The 22,125-nt window shown below is 40.4% G+C and overlaps 1 protein-coding gene and 1 non-coding gene across 3 annotated transcripts in view; both read left to right on the top strand.

Moving 5' to 3' along the window:
* The window catches only part of PRRX1 (paired related homeobox 1), a 70,705-nt gene extending 58,674 nt beyond the window's left edge, over positions 1–12,031 (top strand). Inside the window, exon 4 of one of the 2 annotated variants that reach the window (XM_032463755.1) lies at positions 8,767–12,031. In XM_032463755.1, the coding sequence (XP_032319646.1) occupies positions 8,767–8,905 (139 nt within the window). In that variant the 3' untranslated portion in view covers positions 8,906–12,031. Of the gene's footprint in view, positions 1–2,959; positions 3,026–8,766 lie in introns of those variants that run through there. The other variant, XM_032463756.1, reaches the window with a different exon arrangement.
* A 9,685-nt stretch (positions 12,032–21,716) lies between these two features.
* Positions 21,717–21,879, top strand: LOC116658867. The gene has a single exon (XR_004314157.1). It is a non-coding gene; the product is annotated as a U1 spliceosomal RNA (small nuclear RNA).
* The last annotated feature ends 246 nt before the right edge of the window (positions 21,880–22,125 follow it).

Raw genomic sequence — 22,125 nt, 5'->3', positions numbered from 1 at the left:
GTGCCTAGGGCAATGTCATCAGCCTTAAGTGTCATTCTTTAAACCTCAGCCTGAGTACTCTTAGAAACCAGATCCAGGTTCAACTCTCTGGCTCACTGCAGTGGAAGGCGAAGTATTCACAAATTCATTTATTATGCTTCTGTTTACCTTTTTATTGTTAAGGTTAATTAAGGGTTTAAAGAGAGGTTTTAAACTGATTATAGGAGATTATCTCTCAGCTGGGGATGAACTCCTGCTATGAAACACAACATTTGTGAAATGCAAATACTTTCCAAAAGTTGATTGCTCTAATCAAAGCCAAGAAACCTCACCTAAATATTCTTTCTGTTTCAAATAAGTTCCTTGAAAGAAACACCATAAATGCATTTGGAAACTTTTTTTTTTTAATCCCCTATTGTAAAATTTGCCTGAATTACTTTGGTCTTTGTACATGGAAACCCTATGCAAAGGAAATTGGAAATTTCTATTGCTCTCAGATAGAATATGCCTTGCTGATTTCAAAAAGATTAGTCAATCTGTATGTCCTATTTGAAATTTAGACTCCTCTTCTATAGAATTTACTAAAAACACATTTTGAAGACCACTGTGAAATCACGTAATCTTTAAATTTTTAAATACATGGAAGATTGCTTTGTTTCTCTGATACATATGGATAGTTCACAGACTCATTGAATGGCTTGGGAAATGGATGTGCTTCGGAGCTTGATGTTTCAAGGCCTCTGATTTGAATTTGGTCACAATCAGCAAGTTTTGCTTACTTTTCTTCCTGGGCCCTAGTGAGGAGCTTTCCGTACCAGCGCTAATAACCCAGATAGCTGTCATGTGGTTCTTAACGATGAGAGGCGGAGGGCAACACACTGCATGAGCAGGGACGAAATCCTTCCTGAATCAGTACTGGCTAGATTCCCTGGACCTCAGCGCAAGTTCAAGCCCCAGTGCCTGCATCATTTATCCTTTGTATATGGGCATCTACCTGAAACGATTAACATACAATTTATGTGTGCTTTTTGGGGAAGTGTTCTATTTTAATTTGAAAGATTATGTAGAAATACTAGATACATTTTTCAAAAACATTCATAATTCCACCATCTTGAGATAATTAGTTTGTTTATTTTTGCAATTAGAGTTCAGTATTTTTTATAGTACAGATTTAGTGTATATACTATTTTGTATTCTGCTCTTTTCACTTAAAATCATATAACCTAGTACTTCTTACTCATTTTATGGTATATTTTTATATCATTTCTCTCTTAGACACAGAGTTTGTAAAAAATAATTAATTAAAAGTTCATAGAATCTGATTGTTCATATTCTGTATGAAGAATAAATTAATCTCCAGCTTTAAGTAGAAAAATGGTGGTTTAAGCAGTAATTTAATCAATAATAATGTTTTTGACCCAATGTTGACTGAAGTGTTTATATTTTGATTAATTTCTCAAAGTGGCAAAAAGCTATTCTGTTACTTGGAGAGTTTTCTGCTATGTTTAGAACCAAAATATGTTATCATTTCATATTTTGAAGCTCGGTAGGAAATACAAGTCTTGTTAAGGAACTATAAAAGAAAAACAAGTGGTGAAAAGCCGAGGAAACGGTAGACCTTTTGTGTTATGGAAAAGTAACTCGCTATTTCTGTTGGTACCATTATGTCAAGTTAGTTATCTCACATGTGACATTCATTAAAAGGCATTTCTCTTGGTTAATCCTTGGTTAATGCTCCTGTGTGGCAGCTCTGTCCTTGATCTGGTTCCAAAGAGACTGAACACTTGCCCAAGTTTAAGCCTTCAGTAAGCAGAATTAGAGCCAGAGCTCACGATCCCTGTCTCTGTCCAACATGTTAGGCCACATAACTATGTTTTCATTCAAATTAAACTTTACATGATATTGAAAATAGCGAAAAGTTTGTAAGACTGGGAAACTCCGTAAACATGCCTGTTTGATTCAGGGTCTGTCTCAGATCCGTGAAGCACGCCTGTGCCTGAGGTCCATGTTCTGGGGTGTGTGGGCTGCCCCCCGGGATGAGTGATGTGGCTTGGTCATGCAATCCATGTTCATTGAGCAGACAGTTTTGCCAGAGAGGACAGTTTACTGACTTCCACAGCTCTCCCCTAAAAGAAGAGAGGAGGAAACCAAGACTCAAAGCAAGAGTGTGCATATGGTCAGAATTACGGGATGGGAAACAGCCAACACATTTTTTTTCTGGGTGTCTTTTATATCCAGAGTGATGGCTGTATAATTTATCATCTAAACTGGGACACTTTTGAGAGTAAAAGGGGAGTGCTATTAATAATGACACTAGGACAACAGGCATAAACCAAGACTGTCCCTGGCAAACTGAGACATATGGTTCACTCTATTTATAGCATGTCCTGACCTCCATCATTCCCTTGAGCATGTTAGAGGTGATGATGTCAGGCAGGCGACTGAGTCACCAGAAGGAGCAAAGCATCCTCTAACATGGACACTACTGTCCTGGCAGGTGTCTTTTTTATCTACCCGTAGCCAGCTGAAGGAAGCTTGTCTTTGGCACCCATGCTCACTGCTTAGCTCAGAATTGTTCCTGTAGGTAAATGAAAGCGCACAAAAGCACCAGAGTTACTAAGATTCATTACCTTGTAGTGCTTTTCCTCTTGGGTAGCAGTGATTAACCAAGTTCTGGACTTTTGACTGTTGTTTTAGATGAAGTAGTCAAGAAATCTTTCCACAGAGACATCCTTTCCTATGAAAGATAAAGAATGACGAGGCTCTGCAGTACTGGTCTGGAGTGCCATTTCCAGAGGGAGGGCTGGGCTTCAAAGAAAACTAATGACAAAAGAAAGAGAGGCCAGCGATCCTTATTCACAATCTCCCTCCCCCAACCTTCTCCTCCTTCTCCTCCCCTCATTTGATCGTGGTCACGGTGCTGCCTGACATCTGCTGAACGCATTTGGCTCATTTCTCCCTTTCACACTTTCAAAAATAGATCCTCGTCCCTCCCAAGATGTTGTTTACACGAGGGGCTTCATAACGGATTCTAACGGAAGACACTGAAAAGGTAACTTGTCAGAGGGGGAAGAGGGTGGCTGCTGGGGGTAGGGTTTAAGTGGGAATTAAGTGTGTTCAAGAAAGTAGAAATGAAAGTAGTGAGGTCCTCAAGTGGGGAATACTATTGGAAACCAGAGCTACAAGAAAATATGTCCTTAAAGTTAAGGGTAGTCTGATAGCCTAAAGCAGGGCTCTTCAAAGATTACCGGGCATATGAATCACCAGGATTCTGTTACAACACAGACTCAGATTCAGTAAGTCTGGGGCAGGACCTGGGATCTGCGCCTCTAACATGCTCCCATGTGATGCCCATGCTGTTGACACTTGGCACATACTTTGAATCGTGAGGCTTTAGATGACTGTAGGATATGCGACAAAGGTCAGAAGAACGATGTTCTTGTCCTGGCTCTTGTTGCTCCCCAGGCCAGTTGGGTCATCAGTCTCTTATGTAGGTTTGTATCTAAGATTGAACTAGTGATAGTTTCCCTATTTGATATCTCACCAGGGGTATTTGGAACCAATGGTTAAGCAATGTGCAATTCAAAAAAGAAATACAAAAATCATTAAGACAACAGAAAGATGCAAGGCTTCATACATAAAACATCTCTAGGAAGAAAAGTTCAGGATGGCAGAGGGATCACTGAACGTGCAGTGCAAACTGAAGGCTCTCTGATGAAATATGGTCCAAATGTGTCCACTTTCAGAGCTACATATACCTTTAAAAAATCAACTTCTGAATCTTAAAAATAGAAGTTGAAAATAATTATTTAAATCACAAAAGATCACTTCTAAAAGGATTTATCAGGTCTTTGTTTAAAAGTAAATTTCGCTAGGAAAACTCATATTGAATTTTCTTACATGAAGCAAGCACACCTAAAGTGTTCTTGCACTGACAAAAGAACAAACCAAAGATGATCGCCAACCTCTACACATCACGGACAGGGTCATGAAAACCTCAAGCTCTGCAGTCTTGGAAAAATACCGAGCTGGGAAGCCCTGGGGTCTCAGGAAGACACAGACTTCTTGGGCTGACAGATCTGTCTTTGGGGTGAAATTTTCAACAGCTTGTCATCATTTGTCCAAAAGGGCCAAATAGAAAACAAAGTTAAAGTTGAAAACTGAGTCAGGTATTATTTTCCCCCTAGCTCTCCTCAATTATCTTGTGATTTGTGGGATTTGCACTCTGGGTGATTAGAAAGCCGAGGGGGAGATGTTCATGCGTTTCTTGGCTTTAGAACCACCCCATGTATAGTATTTTCCATACTTCCTTGGTGTTTGGCAGTCATTTTAACACATTCTTCCTCACGACATCCTTTCAAGGTAGGTTGAAATTATCAAAAATGATTTGTCCCCAGTGAAAACAGAACTCTAACCCTGCCAGTGGTTAGCATTCTGCTGTGTATGTCTGAACTCCATCTGTTAGGGATCTCCAAATAAGGAGATGGAAAAATTTCAAGCTTACTTAAATGTGTCAGCTCTGTGCAAGTCCCAGAGCAGATCTGCTGAATCAACAAATGGGATACAAGCATTTCTTTTTTATCTCTAATTCCTTAATGCCCTTTATTTAGCAATGCAGTTTCTTGGTCATGGACACAAAGAACTTTACATTCTTAAAAGTGAAATAGAAATGTTGCTGTGGCCAAACCCTGTAAGCCCAGTCGCTGTGCTCATCTCACGTCTGCCTCCTGTTAGAGGGATGGGTGGTTCTAACTCAGAAGGCAAGACCAATGGGCGGGGTCTCTGGGTGTTGGTAAGCAGGCTCTTGGTGTTTTCATGTGCTACTCTGTACAACTTACTTAGTTTCAACTTCACCCTTTTATCCCAGGAAGCTTAATCCTGTTTGGGAAGAGTGGTCATTTTACATGGTTTGAATGGCCCTATAAAAGTGGTTGAAAACAGCTTACTAACCTCATTGGTTTCTGTCTTGTGTGAAAAAAATCTCAGGATTCTCTTTCTTTTCCTAACAGAGAGCCATAACAGCTTTGATGACATGGAAAACAGGTGGTCATGAACAATCTTTCAAACTGGCAGCCACTCAAGTCTCTCTTGCATCTGTTGTCACTTTTGGAAGTGGGTCCTCTCCACTTTACTTCTCATGCCTTTTTAAAGCATGACTAAGCTGCTCTTAGATTAATTCTGTCTTTTCTGATGCATAACATGTCTCTCTTGTCACTAGTATGTCAGAGGACTGGTCCCTACTTGCCTAAGAGGCACTTTTAGTTGAGAAACTAAACTCATGTCAAACTACAGGAGGGAAAGCAGACTTGTTTTGTTTAGTATGTGCACAAAGTAGCACTGTAATCTCTACCTACAGAGTTATGTACTCTACATGTGTGTTTTGAGGCTGTAAATTAAGGCCGTCTCTGTGCTTTTATCCTATTTCTTGTGGCTCTGCAATGCTGAAATAAGTCAGACCAATTTTTGAAAGTTTATAACTTTTCCAAACATTTACTGAGTGAAAACATGATCACTTATCAAGTGTCTAGGGAACTGCAAAACTCACTCTTTAACATCAACTGCTTTTTTTATTCTCACACCCCTCTAACTTGAGAGCTACCTGTAAGGCATTGTCATGGTCTCACTAACACAGTGGTGTCTTTCTAACAGCACCACAGTACAATTAGACAAGGATGCTGTTCTCAACTCTGCAAACACAGGCTGCCGTTTAAGGAAAAATGTCTCTGTGAAAATCCAATCTTCTGTATAAAATAGAGCTCTAATTTTATTAATTTGGTTTTGCTATGGGAAATGGATCAATATTCATCTCATTTGGGATGTTAACATTTGGCCTTCTTAGAGAATCTCAGTATTTCCAAGAAATGTGTTGCCATCCTGAGTCTTCAGACTAGAAAACCAGATGATACTAGTAAACTATGAAGTAACTACAGCAAAAAATGGTTATATAATAACCATGGAATCACAACTATAGTAGACATTTCTAGAAAACAGTTAACAGTACCTTCAGTAAACTAAAATAATTCCCCAAGGTTCTAATTCCCTTTGTCTGCTAAGGAAAATGGACCACACTTTGATCATCCAAAAAAAAAAAAAGAGAGAGAAAGAGAGAATCTCTATTAAACAGGACTTGGCTTGTCCAGAATCTCAAAGGATGGAAAACATAACGCTCAAAAAATTGGGCCAAATACTTAAAAGTACAATACTCCATGACAATCTATAGTTTGCCATCAGAGAATTTTTTTTCTTTTCACTCTCTCATGAAGTTTTAGCCTCCTATTTTCAGAAGCTATTCAACTTTATTCTCAGTACTTAACTAATGATACAGATAATTCAAATTTCCAGCTTCTGTTCTATGCATTTAAAATGGTACCATTTTAGGGCTTAATTCCTTAGGGCTTAATTTTCTCACAGAAACCTTGCTGAGAAAGGCTGGTTTGGTTGATTTCATGATCTATAACTTAGGTACATTTCCCAAATCCAGTTGTCTCTTTTCTTAGCTACTTAGAACTTTGCTTTCTTTGAAATCTTAGATTTCAGTATATCCTAGCAATTTATTGAGTATGAGATTTATGGATTTCCATGTATTTCTAGTAGCATCTTGAACAGAAGCATGTAATTCATATACAACATAAATGATAATACATCCATGGTTTTTGAAAATAAGTGAGACTTCTTGATATATTGTTAAAAAAAAAAACTTGTCCTGTTTTAACAGGCTATTCTGATTATTTATCTCACTCCTAATTGAAACTCACCTGAACTGGGGATTCTTTTTCTGCTTTTGTCTTTTGATAGACAGTGGTAGAAGTAATAGTGTATTCGGTAAATCTAAACTGCATCAATATTTGTTCTTTTTTTAATTGTTAAAAGCTGTGATGGATTCAGAATATGCAATCATCAACCGCTGCTTTTGTCATGTCTCTTCTGATTCTACTCATTCTATTAAGATAGAAGAATTAATGGGAAGAACTGGTTCCTTAAAATAAAAGCATATTGGTAAAATATTTTTGTAAATCATTACTCACAGCAGGATGACAGAGATCTTTGATATTGAAAAGCCATCGGTTTAATCATACTAAATCTAGATATTTCTCAGTTTGTTATCTATTCATTAAATACTTTATTGGACGCTGAATATGGGCTAGATATGGTGTTAGCACTTCCTGGGGACACAGCGGTGAACAAGGCAGATATGGTATCTATGGAGTTTATAGCCGAGGAATTAAAATAAGAGCTAAAAGGAAAAGTACAGGGTGCTATAGGTGAACCTAACTTTGTGCAGACGATTAAGATCATGTATCCAGAAATGAGTAAGGGCGTAAGCGTGAAGCACACAAAAATGAAACAGAAAAGAGTATAGGATCCTTTTAGAACACTCTGAGTCTTTTTCCTTCCATAACACACACACTCACAAATATACTGGTGTTGTACGGATTTTAAATTAAGGATTTGTATTTCTGGAAAGACCTAGTGATGTGGGACTAATTACATTTCTTTAACCCAATTTTCCTGGGTTAATTGCTAGTAATTGAGCTGAAATAGGCTATTGTGAGTCTTGACTGTAAATCTTGACTAGGTGGTGTCCCAAATAAGTATTAATGATTTAGTCTCTCTATTTGTAGAGTAGCTTTAGTTTTTTTCTTTTTCTGGTCTGTCACTTGATCCCCAGAACCACAAACTCCTGTGTGGCTGACAAAATTGCACAGGAATGCAGGCACCAGAAGAGTTCATGTCTTTCCATTTATAAGTCTATCTCATTCCAGCCCTCAGTTGAAAGGTATTTTGCTAATCTTAGAAATGACTAGAAACATTTTCATTTAGATTAAAATGAGTTCCCTTTTAGCTGTTTAGTATAAAGTAATGGATAATTTGCATCCAAGTATAAGAAACCATTACTTTTCCTTTAAAAGAAATGCATGGATGCAATTAACAGAAAACCACCAATTACAATTTCTCCCCAGTGGTAGTCCCAGGTCTTAATTACAATTTCTGACAATGAAAAACAAGTCTGGGTTTTTCTCAACAATAAGAATGGTCGGAAACACGGAAACTGGAGCCTTCTCTAGTTTATCTAGGAGATTTAAACATTTCCAAAATAACTGACCCAAAAGACAGTGTGAGCTACTCAAGTTCATTTGAAGAAAAGCTATAAAATCAAGGCCAATCAGGATGGAAACTCTTGGTTTGGCAATGCTTGCTACTATCAACCAGTGGATCAAGAAAGGTAGAAAAGTCATCTTACGCTGTTTAACTGGTTCTCCAAGTACACTATTTAATATGGTATTTATTGACTATCTAAAATGTGTTAGAATTAAAGTCAGCTACCTAGAGAGAGGAAGGCAAAATGCCCTTTAGTTTCTTTTCAGATACCCTCTTCTCCTCTTTGCTCCCACAAGCTGGTGACGTAGGCAGGATGAGATTAAATACTGTTTTAATTGATCAGCTGATGAAACACCTGCTATCCACCATAAGCAACTTTCTTCTCTCACCCCCGAAATAAATCATTACTCACTATATCCGACACAGAAAGTACTTCTTCCCTGGCCTTGTTCCACTCTCCACTGCTTTTCCCTGCCCTTCAAAACACTGCCACCCTTTTCCAAGTGCCGTAGACTAATGGAAATCTGGGGCTGTAAGGGACCTCAGAGGTCATTTAGTCCAACCCACCTGCCCCGACCTGCCCCCACCTGCCCCCATCCTGAGAGTTGCAGCCATCTGGGGCACAGACTTGCAGCTTTGTGAAACTAATGCCTTTTATTCTCCCTGCTCTCTCCTTTGTCCCTACAGCGCCATGGCTACTTATTCTGCCACATGTGCCAACAATAGCCCTGCACAGGGCATCAACATGGCCAACAGCATTGCCAACCTGAGACTGAAGGCCAAGGAATATAGTTTACAGAGGAACCAGGTGCCAACAGTCAACTGAGGAAAAAAATAATTAAACAGGCCTAAGAAGAAAGCAAAAACCATAAGACACCTATCCTGCTCTGTCATTTCTTCATCTGCTGGAAAAATAAAAATAAAAACAAACAAACAAAAAACAGAACTAAACTATTGGGACCATGGCAGAGAAAAGCAGGAGAGGAGCAAAATGAAAATTAGTTAACAAATGTTCCTCCTCCCTCTGGGATACCACCACCACTTGTTTCTGTGTGTGTTAATTTTGTTTTTCTTCCTATTCATATGCTTTGCTTAATATACTCTGAGCTTCTTCAGTTAAGTTCGGCCCACCCACCCCCATGATTACATGGGTTTTAAAAGAATCCACAGCAGCCAAAGAAACCAGAATAATTGCCTATATTCTCCTCATTGACCTGTCTGAACTTCAGTGCCTTACCTTAGCCTTCTTCCCAGCTCTCTGTATAGAAGCTCTAGGAACTTCTGAAAAGCCAAAGTCTTTCTGAAAAATCTGTGCCAGACATAATTCCCTTTCTCATTGCCTCCATCTCTGTTGGTCATGGTAAGGTTTTCCCATCAGCTACTGGGAAACAATTGTGTACAACATCTGGTGGCTGGCCTGTCTGATCCAGTGTCATTGTCTGTGTCTGGCTAATTCTAAGCTCTAAGCTCTAGATCTAAGCTCTAGATTTAAGCTGTAAGCTATAGAGGATAATATCACCATCACCACCAACCCTTCCCCCCTATCCAAACAATTAGCCATCTTAAGTTAAAGATATTTGTTGTTTCTGGATTTACTGTCACGGGCTATTTGATAGAAGAAATATTTTTCACTTGAGAGAGGAAGAGACATTTTTCTAGGAAAACAAAGACTGAATCGTGAAAGGCATGGCCTACATCTCTTTGGTGCCTTAAGGATAGTCAGATGCACACTTATATATATACTGTATATATTTATATATTATATATAGATATAAAATATTTTTGCAAGCTTGAGTTTGCAGTTTTTCAAACACTACAAAGAGCAAATTTCACACCATCACCTGTGTCCTTGTCTCTACAGTGATGAGACTTTTTATTAGGGATCCTGTTTCCTTTCTTTCTCTACACAGAGCAATTGATAGGGCAACTGTTTGAGAACAGGTCCAATTTTCACATTAGGGCTTTAAATAAATTAGAAACTATTTGAGGCTATGAAAATGTCCTTAAGCCTGAAGCCCACGCTCTGGTGGAATGCGGATGCATCCTGATCTGTCACGGGAACTACACTTAGAAGAGGGAAAGCCATTTAGTCACCCACCCTTTTCCCACTCAACAGGAATCTGCAAGACACATGTTTAAGTGGAATTCTTAAAAGTCTGCCTAAATTCTAAACCTTTAAAAGCCAACTGTGGGCTGTTTTTGTTTCCTAATATTTTGAAATAAAGTTTAGTATCTAGGGCTGGGAGCCAGGACTGACCTTTTCTTTGTTTCTTTCTCTTTGTTTCTGGCCATGCTTTTGTAACTTGTCAGGTAGACTTGACCAAAACACATTACCATGCTGTGCCTTGGTTTACCTTTTTGTAAAATGGGTTTAAACAATATACCTACCTCACAGGGGTGTTGTGAGGCTCTAATCATTTGCTACTTTGTCCTTTCCTGTATTCTCTGTATGTCCAGCACTTTGTAGCCATGGGAGGAAAGGGACTATAAAAGTATACAATGTTAATAGAAGGATACGGTACCCAGAAGCCTTGTTGTCTAGCAAGGAAATGCTACCTTGCTGTAAAAACTTACATTTGGAAATGAGAAATAGGTTTATATTTTCAGACCTCTCAAAAAGCACATCATTTGATCAAAAATTAATTTAAGACATTTATTTGACTTTTATTTTCATCCTGACCAACTTGGGTTCTAATAATTTCTGTTATCAGTGATTGAAAAGCTTTAGATTGATTTTGGCCAAATATGGCAACTCTAAGTGACAGACAAGGATTTGGGATTTAAGATGCACTCTCAGTACACGTCTGTTATTTCCCCTGGCATATCAGATTGAGCTAATGGCGGTGTTTTTTCAGTCAAACAGCCACCAATCTGAAAATGTATTTCAAATGTTGATTTCGTACTTCTCTTAATAAGAAGGAAGACCATTGTATGCATTTTGCTTTCATCAACTGATTCCCTCATCTTTTAGTCAACTATTAGAACACTTCTTACTGAATGGCTTCTGTAGCCTGGCTGAACAACACACATCACTTGCTCCCTAAAGTTTTCTTCAACTAATTCTTTTGTCCCACTAGCTGATGCATATTATCAACTTTCAAAGGAAAGTGTATTATAACAGATTAAAACATTCTTTGTGAAAAGAGTGCAATCCAAGAAATTGCTGAGATTTTGGAATTCAGAGAGAACGGCTAAAAGAGGAATCTGAGTTATAGTTCAGGGGAGAGAAATCATACATGAAAGGATTTTGTCAAAAGCGAGGAATATTAGAAGAGGGAGTAAGAGTCATGTAAAACCAAACCATTTGAGAACTTCATCCTGATACTCATTTTCAGTGGTGAACAGAAAAGTCTGACTCCATAACCCCAATGCTCGGTGAAACTAGGCAGTTTTACTCAGTGCCTGGGCAAGTGCTGTCTGGGGATATCACAGAGCAACCAATGCTGTCAGCCACAGGAGCTTTTACTGCCAACCAATACCACACGCATCTATTATCTAAGCACCCGATGGAGAAGTGCGCACAGGGTACAAGCACTCAATTTTGTTCACTCGTTATTGATTCTTTAAAAAATAGGGGTTTGAGATGTGATTTGGAGGAACAGCCTTCTGGCTCCTAAGCCAGGTATCAATAGAGGGCCTCAGAGCCACAAAGGTCAGAGGCATGTCCTTGTTCATCACCATCATTATACCCAGATAACAGATGAATACTTACGAACTGTCTATCTGTGTCCCCAATCCCTCCCCAAACAAAATGCTGACTTGTAAGATACTTGGCAGGTTAAATCAAACCAGAAGAGGTGATCGGATAAAAAAGGGAATGACATGACATTTAGGATATAAAGATCTCATAAGAAATGTAATATGTAAATTATATCTTGCTTTATGATGTAAAATATACATTGTTTGCGCTAGAATAGAAATGATTCCTTTTCAATAAAAAGAAAGAAGGATACTACTGCGTTGTCTTTTGTTATATACACTGGAGGCTGCTGACTTTTCTCTCTTTGAACTTCAAAAGCAGGTCTGCTAAAATCTAAGGCTGCACTCAGAAAAAAGTGAAGATAGGAGGGATTTATGAACAAGAGAACCTTTATCAGAGTGTAATAATCGTTTCTAGAAAGGAAAATCTATTGTTCCTCACAAACCAAAACTATGGTAGGAGAAAGAGAGGATTTTTTCTTTTTTAGTATAATAGGTAAGTATAGACAGGAACTTTTAGGAGAGTTTTGCTATTTTTTTACCCACATCTTTAGTATCCACAATAACAGCGATAGGACAAAACAGACTTCATATAAAGTATAACTTTTTCTTGTAGAAAAAAGAATTAACAAAGTAAAATTTAAGCACCTATTTTTATAGCATTGGGTATGTGGGGAGGGGAGGTAGAAAAACCTAATTGGGAGCCAAGGGTTCTTTTTCATACAAATTAAAATCTGATTTAAAAGTCAACTGTAGCATGAACAGATTTATGCAACAGTTCAAGTCAGTAAATTAATGTGTCAAGCAAACAGGAGTTCAAAGAGATAGCAAGAAAACACTGTGAGCTGGAGTGGGAGAAGTTTTCACTGAGGACCTGGAACTTGAGTTTCATCAGCAAGGATTTGGGCAGGAGAAGAGGAGGTGATGGCTTTCAAGTTGAGGGGTATGGTATGAAGAAGAAGGGATGAAGTCAGGGATACAGGAATGAGGAATTTGTATTTCAGGAGCACAGCAAGCTGGGCATAGAGGGAATGAGAGCTTATTTTGAAGTAGAGTGTAAGAAAACACTGAAGAAGTTGTGTCTTCATCTTGCAAGGTGTTATGTGTCAGACAAAGGAGTCTGGACTTTTCCTCAGGCCATAGAGGTCCACTGAAAGTTATCAGCAGGAGAAAAAAAAAAGGTGCCATGCAAAAAATACTACTTTAGCAGGATTACTGTTGTAAAAGAATGAAGATAAACTAGAACAGATAGAAGGAGAACAAAAAACAAAGGACGAATAGGAAACATCTTGCAAGGAGGAGAGAGTCAATAGGACTTCATGGCAGGAGAAAGAGAATGGAGTCAAAGATAACACTGATTTGAAACCTGGGGACTAGGAGAATGAATCACCAAAAAACTGATGAAACTTAACAAAAATGGGAGAGACCCAAGTACAGGAGAAGATGATTTCAGTTTTAGATGTGTTACACTGTTTGAAAACCAAAATTTAAGTGTCCAGTAAGTAAAGACATGAAAGTAGGGCGGGGAGCCAAAGTCAAGGATGGAGACAGAAGCTTGGGATTCATCCTTAAAGAGGTGACACCTTGAGGCACAGAAGTATGTAAGTTCTTCGAGAAGAGAGAGTGTCATTATGACTCAAATAATTACTTCAGTAAATGGCTTTTGGAAGTAGTTGAGTCCAGAAAGAAAGATAGGACTTTGAAGAACATCTATAATTAAGGAGAGAGCTACTGAAAGCAATTTACAAGCAGCTGTTGGAGAAATAGGAGAGAGGTCAGCTTGTTTGTTATCCCTGAGTTAAGAAAAGAGAATTTTTCAAAAAGAAGGGTATATTTAATATACTCAAATGCTGTAAAGAAGACTAGTTAATTGGGGATGGAGAGAAGGACACTGGGTTTGCGATTTTCTAGCGTACAGGGCACTAGAGCGTTGGTAGAAGAAGGTACCTTTGGGAAGTGATGGCAAGAATAAGTGCTTTAAAAAATGGAAGCGTTGGCTAAGGACCACTTGCTTGAGACTTTGATGTTAAAAGCGTATTAATAAGGATTCTTTTAGTTGCAGGTGGCAAAGGCAAAAACCTCTCAAACTAATTCAAAACATAAGAGGCTTTACTTAAAGAACCACAGGGTTGCCCACTGGAGCCAGAGCAGCTGTGGGAATCCCAGACCCTGGAATGAGGCTCATAGCCTTAGACCAGGCAAGGTCCATACATCCTGCCCTGGGTCTCACCATCACTCTTCTGACTGTGCCCCTCCCCTGGGAAAAGAGTCTACAGAACCAGCTGGATGTACCCGCTTGGAATCTGCACCCTTCATTGTAGATCATCCTTCAGGCACTCGAGACTTGGGATTTCCTGTTCAAATGATCTGGAACCCATTTTCAGGGTCTACATAGGCCTCTTTTCCTGAAGCCACTGTTTGTGGGGGTTGGAGTATGTAGATGGTCCTTGGATATGAGTGTTGCAGTTGCCACCTGTGTATGCACATCAACTTTTGGTGTGGAATGGGGCTGAGGTGAGAAGAGAAGTGGGTGGGCCATTGGCTTGGGGCTCAGGTCTGACCCTCCCCACACTGTCACATTCTGGAAAGGAACTAAAAAACAGTCTGAGAATTCTAAATGTGAACCTGGTGTTTTAGGTCATTATAGAGGGATCACTAATGTAGGAAGGCGGAATATAATTTGTTTATGAGTTTGTTAGCTTGATTTATAACATAAATGTGCGGATGCAAATATGTGGACCTTCATTTTTACTGTTGCCTGGGTATCACTCTAGCATCCCACTGGGTGAGTGACACATGCCTCCTTTAAGGCCTGGCTTGGTGGAGGGCGGGGCTTCAAGATGGCAGAATAGAAGGACATGGATCTCATCCTCTCCCACAAATAAAATCAAAATACATCTACACGTGGAACAATTCTCACAGAATACCTACTGAACTCTGGCAGAAGATCTTACACAAGTGGAGCCACAAGAAAAATCTCCACATAAACATGTAGGAGGGAAAAAAAGGAGACAGGACCTGCTCCCAGGGAAGGAGCAGTGAAATACGAAAAGTGCCCTTAGCCCAGAAAGCCCCTTCACCAGCAGGAGGGTCAGCTGAGACAGAAGGGGAGGCTCAGAGGAGAGCGCAGCCGCCACCCTGCAGCAGACAGCACAGAGAGAAGCTCGCACAGAGGGTCTGTGTGGCCCCCAGCCTGAGACACTAGCCTGCAGGTGCATGCTGGGACTCAGTGCCGAAGCTGGGGCTTTCAAGCACAGACCTGGGGAGAGAACTGGGGTTGGCTGTGTGGAGACAGCCAGAGTGTTGTACATGCTGGGGCTGGCAGTGTGTGCAAAGGAGCCTGGGTCTGCCATAGAAGGCGCCATTGTTGGTGCACATGAAGGGAGGGACAGGACACTGTCATAGCAACCTCCTTCTCCGTGAGTTCACAACGTGTGACCCTGCCAAAAAAGTCCCTTTGTTAATGTGCTGTCATGAAGGGAGGAATGGGACTCTACCATAGGAGTCTTCTTTACAGCTTGCTCTGGGAAGGCGCAATCACTGGCAGGTTGCCCCCAAGCAGAGGCAGGGCTGAAATTTGAGCCCATTTGCCCATAACCCCAGGAGCTGGCATTAAGAGCAGTGTGCACACGTGGAGGTGGGGCTGGGGTCTGGGCTGACCTCACAGCCCTCAGTGGATACAGGTGTGTGAGTCTGCATAACTACTGTGGGCCCCAGTGCCTGACTTCAGTGGAGCTTCCCTGGTGGCTTTGTGAGCACAGCACCCAAGGGACACCAGGGCAGGCTGCCTGCATTTCCATGGCTGAGGTGGGGCTGAGGACAGTGCCAACAACAGTGTACTTTGTGAGCTCACACCATGGGTTATGGTACGATATCACAGAGGGCACTTCCCAGTGGACATCTCCTGCGGAGGAATTCTCAGCTCCTCTCCCAGCAGAAGTGCTCCCGTCCTGCCTACCTCACACAGCAGCTCAGAAACAGATCTAGAAGTTTCTACTCCAACAGCTGAAGAACAGACCTGGCCCCCAACAGGGCTGTGACAACCACAGAGCAAAGAGGAGGCCTGCTTAATATCCAGTGCAAGCTGTGGTCACCACAATACCAACTGCACCCCCTATCAAGGGGATAATAGCCAGCACACACGGAGGAAAGATGTGACAGCCATACATACTAAAAACAGCGCTTGCAACAAAAATATTAGATGCACACAGTCTACACAAGGATGTTCCCAATAAAAAAAGGACCACAGTAGACAACTGTTACTCCTAAATACATAGAGTCAGAGAAATATAAGTAGAATGAAGAAGCAGAAGAACAACTCTCAATTAAAAGAACAAGAGACATCCCCTGAAAGGACAAACCATGAAATGGATCTCTCCGGTCTACCAGAACTTGAGTTCCAAAAGGAGATGATAAAGTACCAAAGAAATTAAGGAATTGATAGAAATACAGATTACTGTAAAAAGAAATTAGAAACTATAAAGAGGAGCCAATTAAAATCAGAAAACTAAATTTCTGAGATGAAAGCTGAGCTAAAGGCAATAAATAGCAGACTAAATAATACAGAAGAACGAATAAGTGATCTAGAGGACAGAATAATGGAAATCATCCAACCAGAACAGCAGACAGAAACACAAATGAAAACAAAACAAAACAAAAAAAAGAAAGTAATATAAGAGAACTACGGGATAATATAAAGCATGCCAATCCATACATAAGAGGGGACATAAGAGGGGTCCCAGAAGGAGAAGAAAGAGAAACGGGGATCCAAAATGTATTTGAAGAAATTAGGGCTGAAAACTTCCCAAACCTAAAGACGGAAACACATATCCAAGTACAGGAAGCACAGAGGATTCCAAACAAGATGAACCCAAACAGACCTTATAATTAAAATGGCCAACGTTAAAGATAAAGAGAGGATTCTAAAGGCAGTGAGATAAAAACAAAGAGTTGGTTACAAGGGAACCCCCATAAGGCTAACAGCTGATTTCTCTACAGAAACATTACAGGCCAGAAAGGAAGGGCAAGATATATTCAAAGTCCTGAAAGACCTGGCTTGGCTGCCTTTTGAGTTAATTTCTGGAGATTCCATTAACTAGAAATCAATGCCAGAAATCTTGTTGAGTCATAAATCTTGAATCTGATCCCATCCCAGACCTCTTGTTTACTCTCTTAAAAACAGGACTTGGAGCTCTGTGCATCCGCAGGACTTCAGTTTAAAGGCTTCTTTCAAACCTTCTTCCTTGGGACAGGATGACAGGAGAGTTTTAAACAGAGATATTCTGCCCCCTATCAGCCAGCCTCCCAATTTATTGTTTTACAGGGGATGATGTGGCTCGATAACTTCTATCAGACCTGTGGGGAGAGAGGACAGCAGAGAGGTTTGAGAAGGGAGATTTCTAGTTATTTATTTAGCTCTTCTTAAGCCCCAGTACTTTCCACTGTGTTTCAAATTTCCTGACTTTGCTTGAAAAGGGGGAAATTCTGTTACATCTCACACCGTTGGCTACTGTCTGACCCTCAGGAGTCTTGGAGATCTGGCACTGGGTTGAGATCCTCCCCTGCCCCACCCCAGTTCCACAAAATACCTCAGGTCATGTAGTTCTAGATTTGAAGTCCTATAATAAATAACACTCCTCTTTTCATTGATTAATTTCTGTATTGTCAGGTACATTTTGGTTGCAAGTGGCAGAAACCCAACCAAAATTAGGTTGAGATGGTTTAATTAGGGTGTTTATTAGATGGATGGGAGGTAGGTGGTTTAATTAGGATGTTTATTAGATGGATGGGAGGTAGGTCACCGGAAGAAAGGAGGAGCTATAAGAGACAGGGTAGCTCTGAGAACCTCAGCTGCTGGACCTGAGACTTGACATCACCAGAATGCTCTGTCTCTCGTCTCTGCAGGAAAATTTTCTCCACGGAGTAGGGAAAGTGGCTGCTGGCAGAGGCAGACGTACATCCTTTCAGCTTTATAAGAAGTATCTGAGAAACCAGCTCCTTTTATAAACATCCTGGGAGAGTACTATGATGTCCCGACTTGGTTTGTACACACTCATAAGCCAATCACAGTATCTTGGAATGAAAGGTGTAGGGATGTACTGAGCATCCAGACCAAGGTTGCCTGCCTTTATCAGGCACCATTTGAGCATCAGTGCAACTCTTCTGGTCCACACCTCTAGCTCTAGTCACTACTGAAGCACTCAGTCCCCAGAGTATTTCCAGAGTCTTGTAGCCAGAGCATCAACTGAACCAATGTATAAATGCTCTCTGCTTTCATTTACAGGCATACAATTATTGGGCATCAGTCCCCACAGCAGTGGCAGCTACCTTGATAATGCAACCATGTGTTGTTTTCCTCTTTTTACCTTTTTATTCACTTGGCCCCTCATTCTTGCTCCTGGAATCATTTTTCCAAATAAACTAACTGCGTGTCAGCCATTACCTCTATCTGTGCTTTTTTTTCCTTTCAAGGGGATGATAGGGAGGGCCCTGACTAACCTAAAGCTCTATTTGCTTTTGCCAGGGACATCATCCCCAAAACTATGTGGATTGAGTACTGAAGACCTGTTCTTACTGGAAGACAGAGAAGGAAATGAAACATAGGCAGATTAAAAAAACACATTATCCAGAGCAAGGAAGAAGAGAGAAAACACTTTTGGCTGTAAATTGTTTTCCATCTCAATTGGTATTAACTATTAGTTCTCATTAATGTTGGCAAATGTTCGCTGCAAGCTCTTCAATGAAAACCGTACCAATTCCTTTCTTCTTTCCTGTGGAAGAGACCACTAGCATCTCAACAAAGTCCATTTACTCTCCTTTCTGGGCACTTGAGTAGACTTCATTTCCCAGCATCTCTTACAGCGAGGTGTGGTCTTGTGACTAATTTCTAGTCAATGGAATGTGAGCAGAATTTGACAATCTCCATCCTGACTCATATCTCCCATTTGTGCTTTCCCTTGCTCTTTCTTCCCTCGGGCTGAATGATATGACAGCCTCTGATCAACTTTAGGAGCCACATTTTAAGGATAGTAAAGCAACAGTCAACCTGGGGCCCAGAAAAGTGACTTCAGGAAGCAAAGCTGCAACTCTCACTCACCTGGAACCATTCTGGTATGTTATATGGTGGGAAACAAAGTTCTATTCTGTTAATCCATTACATGACAAGGTTTATTTGTTAATTGCAAGGCAACCCAACCTAATATACCTCCTTCTCCATTTTTGCTCCCTTTCCTTCTCTCCTTCCTTCAATACCACATGCATTTCAAGATCCTTGTAACTCATGGACTTACTGCTTTGCAACACCAAACATTCTTACTCTCCCATATTGGACATTTGAATATTATAAAGTCTTGTGCCCTCTTGTGCCCTTTGGATAATACCTAATTAACTAAATGTTGTTGTAAATGAATACACTAAGTAACACTTTCGGTAGATTAGTTCCTGACACTCTGCAGTTCCTGGAAAATATCTCAAAATGTTATTCTAGTTATAAAAAGGCAGCATTCCGAAAGTAAGATAGCTAGGTCATCTACAAATTGAAGACATCTGAAAACTATTCCTTAGAGTCACATATTTATTTACTTAGTGTCACTCAGTTAAGCAGAGGTAAAATAAGGCGAGCAACCCGGGACAGCCAGAGAAACTCACACATGTGCACAGGAAGACGGGAACAGAAATGTTCCTTATAGCATGGTTTGCAATAATAAAATGTTGGAAACAAATAAAATGTCCATCAAAGGGAGAGTAAACAAACTGTGCTATATTCATACAATGGAATACTATTCAGAGATTAAAAAATGAATAAATAAAACATGGGTACATATATCTAGTTAGACACCTCTCAGAAACATAATTTTGAGGGGGAAAAATAAACAAGTTGCAGAAGGATAAACAAGTTGATGCTATTTATATGAACTTTAAAAATGCACACTAAAATCATATATTGTTTATAAACACATATGCATGTGGTAAAAAGATAAAATGAAAAACAATTTCAGAATACTAATTTCTAAAAAAAGCAATTTCTGAGTAAGGTGGTATGGGACAGAATTGGGAAGGGTGTGATAGGTGCTTCAAATACATCTTAAATATTTCATTTCTCAAAAAATATGAGATGCAAATATGACAAATATTGAAGTTTGACAAAAGCTGGATGGCAAGCACAGCATGTGCAAGATACTGATCTCTGTACTTTTCTGTGCTTCTTATATTTCACAGTTTGTTAAATGTGGGGAAAAAAGAATGCACATGTATATCTTACAACCTCAGCAGGGAGATATGCAAGATTGTGGTGAGTGTGTTTGTGTAATCCTAGCCTTTGCTCTAGCCAAGGTGAAAGGAAAGATGTTATAATACATTTTTAAGAAGACAAAAAAAAAAAAAAAATCCTGTGTGTAACTTAACTCATCCAGTCAAGCTTCTAGGCATGGAAGAGGCAGTATCTCTGAAAGATTTCTACCAAAAACATCTCCCTTGGTTTACTACTGTACCTAAATTCCTGCCTTCACAGTTTGGGTTTCCAGGAGTCTTCCATTATCTGGGCTGTGTGCAGTAACCCATACCTTGAAGCTATTATCAGCCATTATCACTCCTGCATGGTCTTGAAGGCAGAGGACATAGCTCTGATGCATGTGATGGGGGCAGAGGAGAAGCATGTGTGTGGGGTAGGGGAGTCCTGCTGCAGAATAGCAAACATTGACGGGAACTCTACAGAGAGGAATTTTAGTGGATAACATGATGTAATGGGAAAAGCATGGACCTTGTTTCCAGTCCCTGCTTTGGAAAGTTGCTTATCCCCAATGAGCCTTTTTTTCTTCTTTTGTAAAGTGATGCCTACGCCATAGGTTGGTGGAGGGATTAAAGGAGACAACAAACCGAAAGGATTAACATAACTACCTGAATCATGTTGTAGATTTCCTGTTCCTTCCATACTTCCAAGGGGTAACTCACATACAGTGGAGGGAGTCTTGGGCGGTAGGTTAGGAGGCCCAGGCTCTCTGTGTGGCATCATAGCAGAAGGAACTCAAAGATAAGGGAAGTGTGGCAGCGAGAGGAGGAGGGAAATGCGGAAGGAAAAGAGGCAGTGTACAGAACGTGTGTGACAGCCCGGGTCTTCCCGGAAGTGTACACAAGATGTTTCTCCTGCTGCCTAGCTACTCTTAAAATTGAAGCCCCCCCCCCTCCTTGGATACAAAAGTGAAACTCAAAGTTAGAAGCCCCTTTCCCCCACCCCTTTGGAAATTCTACAGAACGGTGAGTGAGGAGCGTTCCAATGAATTTCTTTTTCCTCTTCGTTAACACAAAATAGACCAGCCCCAAAGCGGTAGCACACAGAGATAATTTTTGAGTAAAGACAAAGTCCCCAAAGTGTTTTGCTTCTGCTTCTGCTTCTTGTGTGTGCAGTGCCCCTTCTTGTTCCGGATGGCGTGCTTTGCGCCAGTTAGCTATGGAGAACTTTCCTCAGCCTGGACATCACGCCCTATTTCTCCTGACCCCCAACCTTTCCCTTGTTGTCTCCTGGTGCGTTCTCAGTGAGTTTTCTTAAAGTTAACTGTTTCCATGCCAGTGAGGAAAGCAGCAGCCCCCACGGAGGCCTGTGAATGATTATGAAATTGTCCTTTTCCAAGCCTCAAAACATTGAAGTCTGGGCTAGCTCTCACATGCCCCTGCTGTCTCTGTCACTAGGTACCTAACTCAGCCTCTGCCTCCCAGGGAAAGAATGCACCTCCTTCCCCATTTCACCCCAACACCAAATAAATTGCCAACGATCAAGTGGGATTAAAACTATACTGCAGGGGGAGGGTATAGCTCAAGTGGTGGAGCATGTGCTTAGCATGCACAAGGTCCTGGGTTCAATCCCCAGTACCTCCATTAAAATAAGTAAATAAATAAGTGAACCTAATTACTGTCCCCCCTCAAAAAAAAAAAACTACACTGCAGTACTTAACTGGCAGGGAGGATACCATGAACACAAAGGTGGTTCTCCCAGGGCGAGGCTTATCCATTGCACTCTGGATGTGCTGACCCTATGATTTCCCCAAATGTGGGAAACTCAGCTGCATAACTTGTGGTAGTTGAGGAATGTGTTCATGCTCTCCCCTGAAAAAAAAATATACTGCAAATATGCTGTGGAGCAACTGGAAATCTTACACATTGCTGGTGGAAGCGAAAAATGATATGATCTCTTCTTTAGAGAACAGTTTGTTTCTTATCAAGCTGGAAATATAGTTGACATAAGACCAAGAAATTCCACTCCTACATATTTATCCAAGAGAAAAAAAAAATTGTATTTATAAAGACCTATACACAAATGTTTATAACCATTTTATTCATAATAACCCCAAGTGG

Source organism: Camelus ferus, chromosome 21 (genome assembly GCF_009834535.1).
Source record: "Camelus ferus isolate YT-003-E chromosome 21, BCGSAC_Cfer_1.0, whole genome shotgun sequence".
Classification (NCBI taxonomy): domain Eukaryota; kingdom Metazoa; phylum Chordata; class Mammalia; order Artiodactyla; family Camelidae; genus Camelus; species Camelus ferus.
The sequence above is the reverse complement of the archived record's forward strand: the minus strand, read 5'-3'. Positions and strand labels throughout refer to the sequence as shown.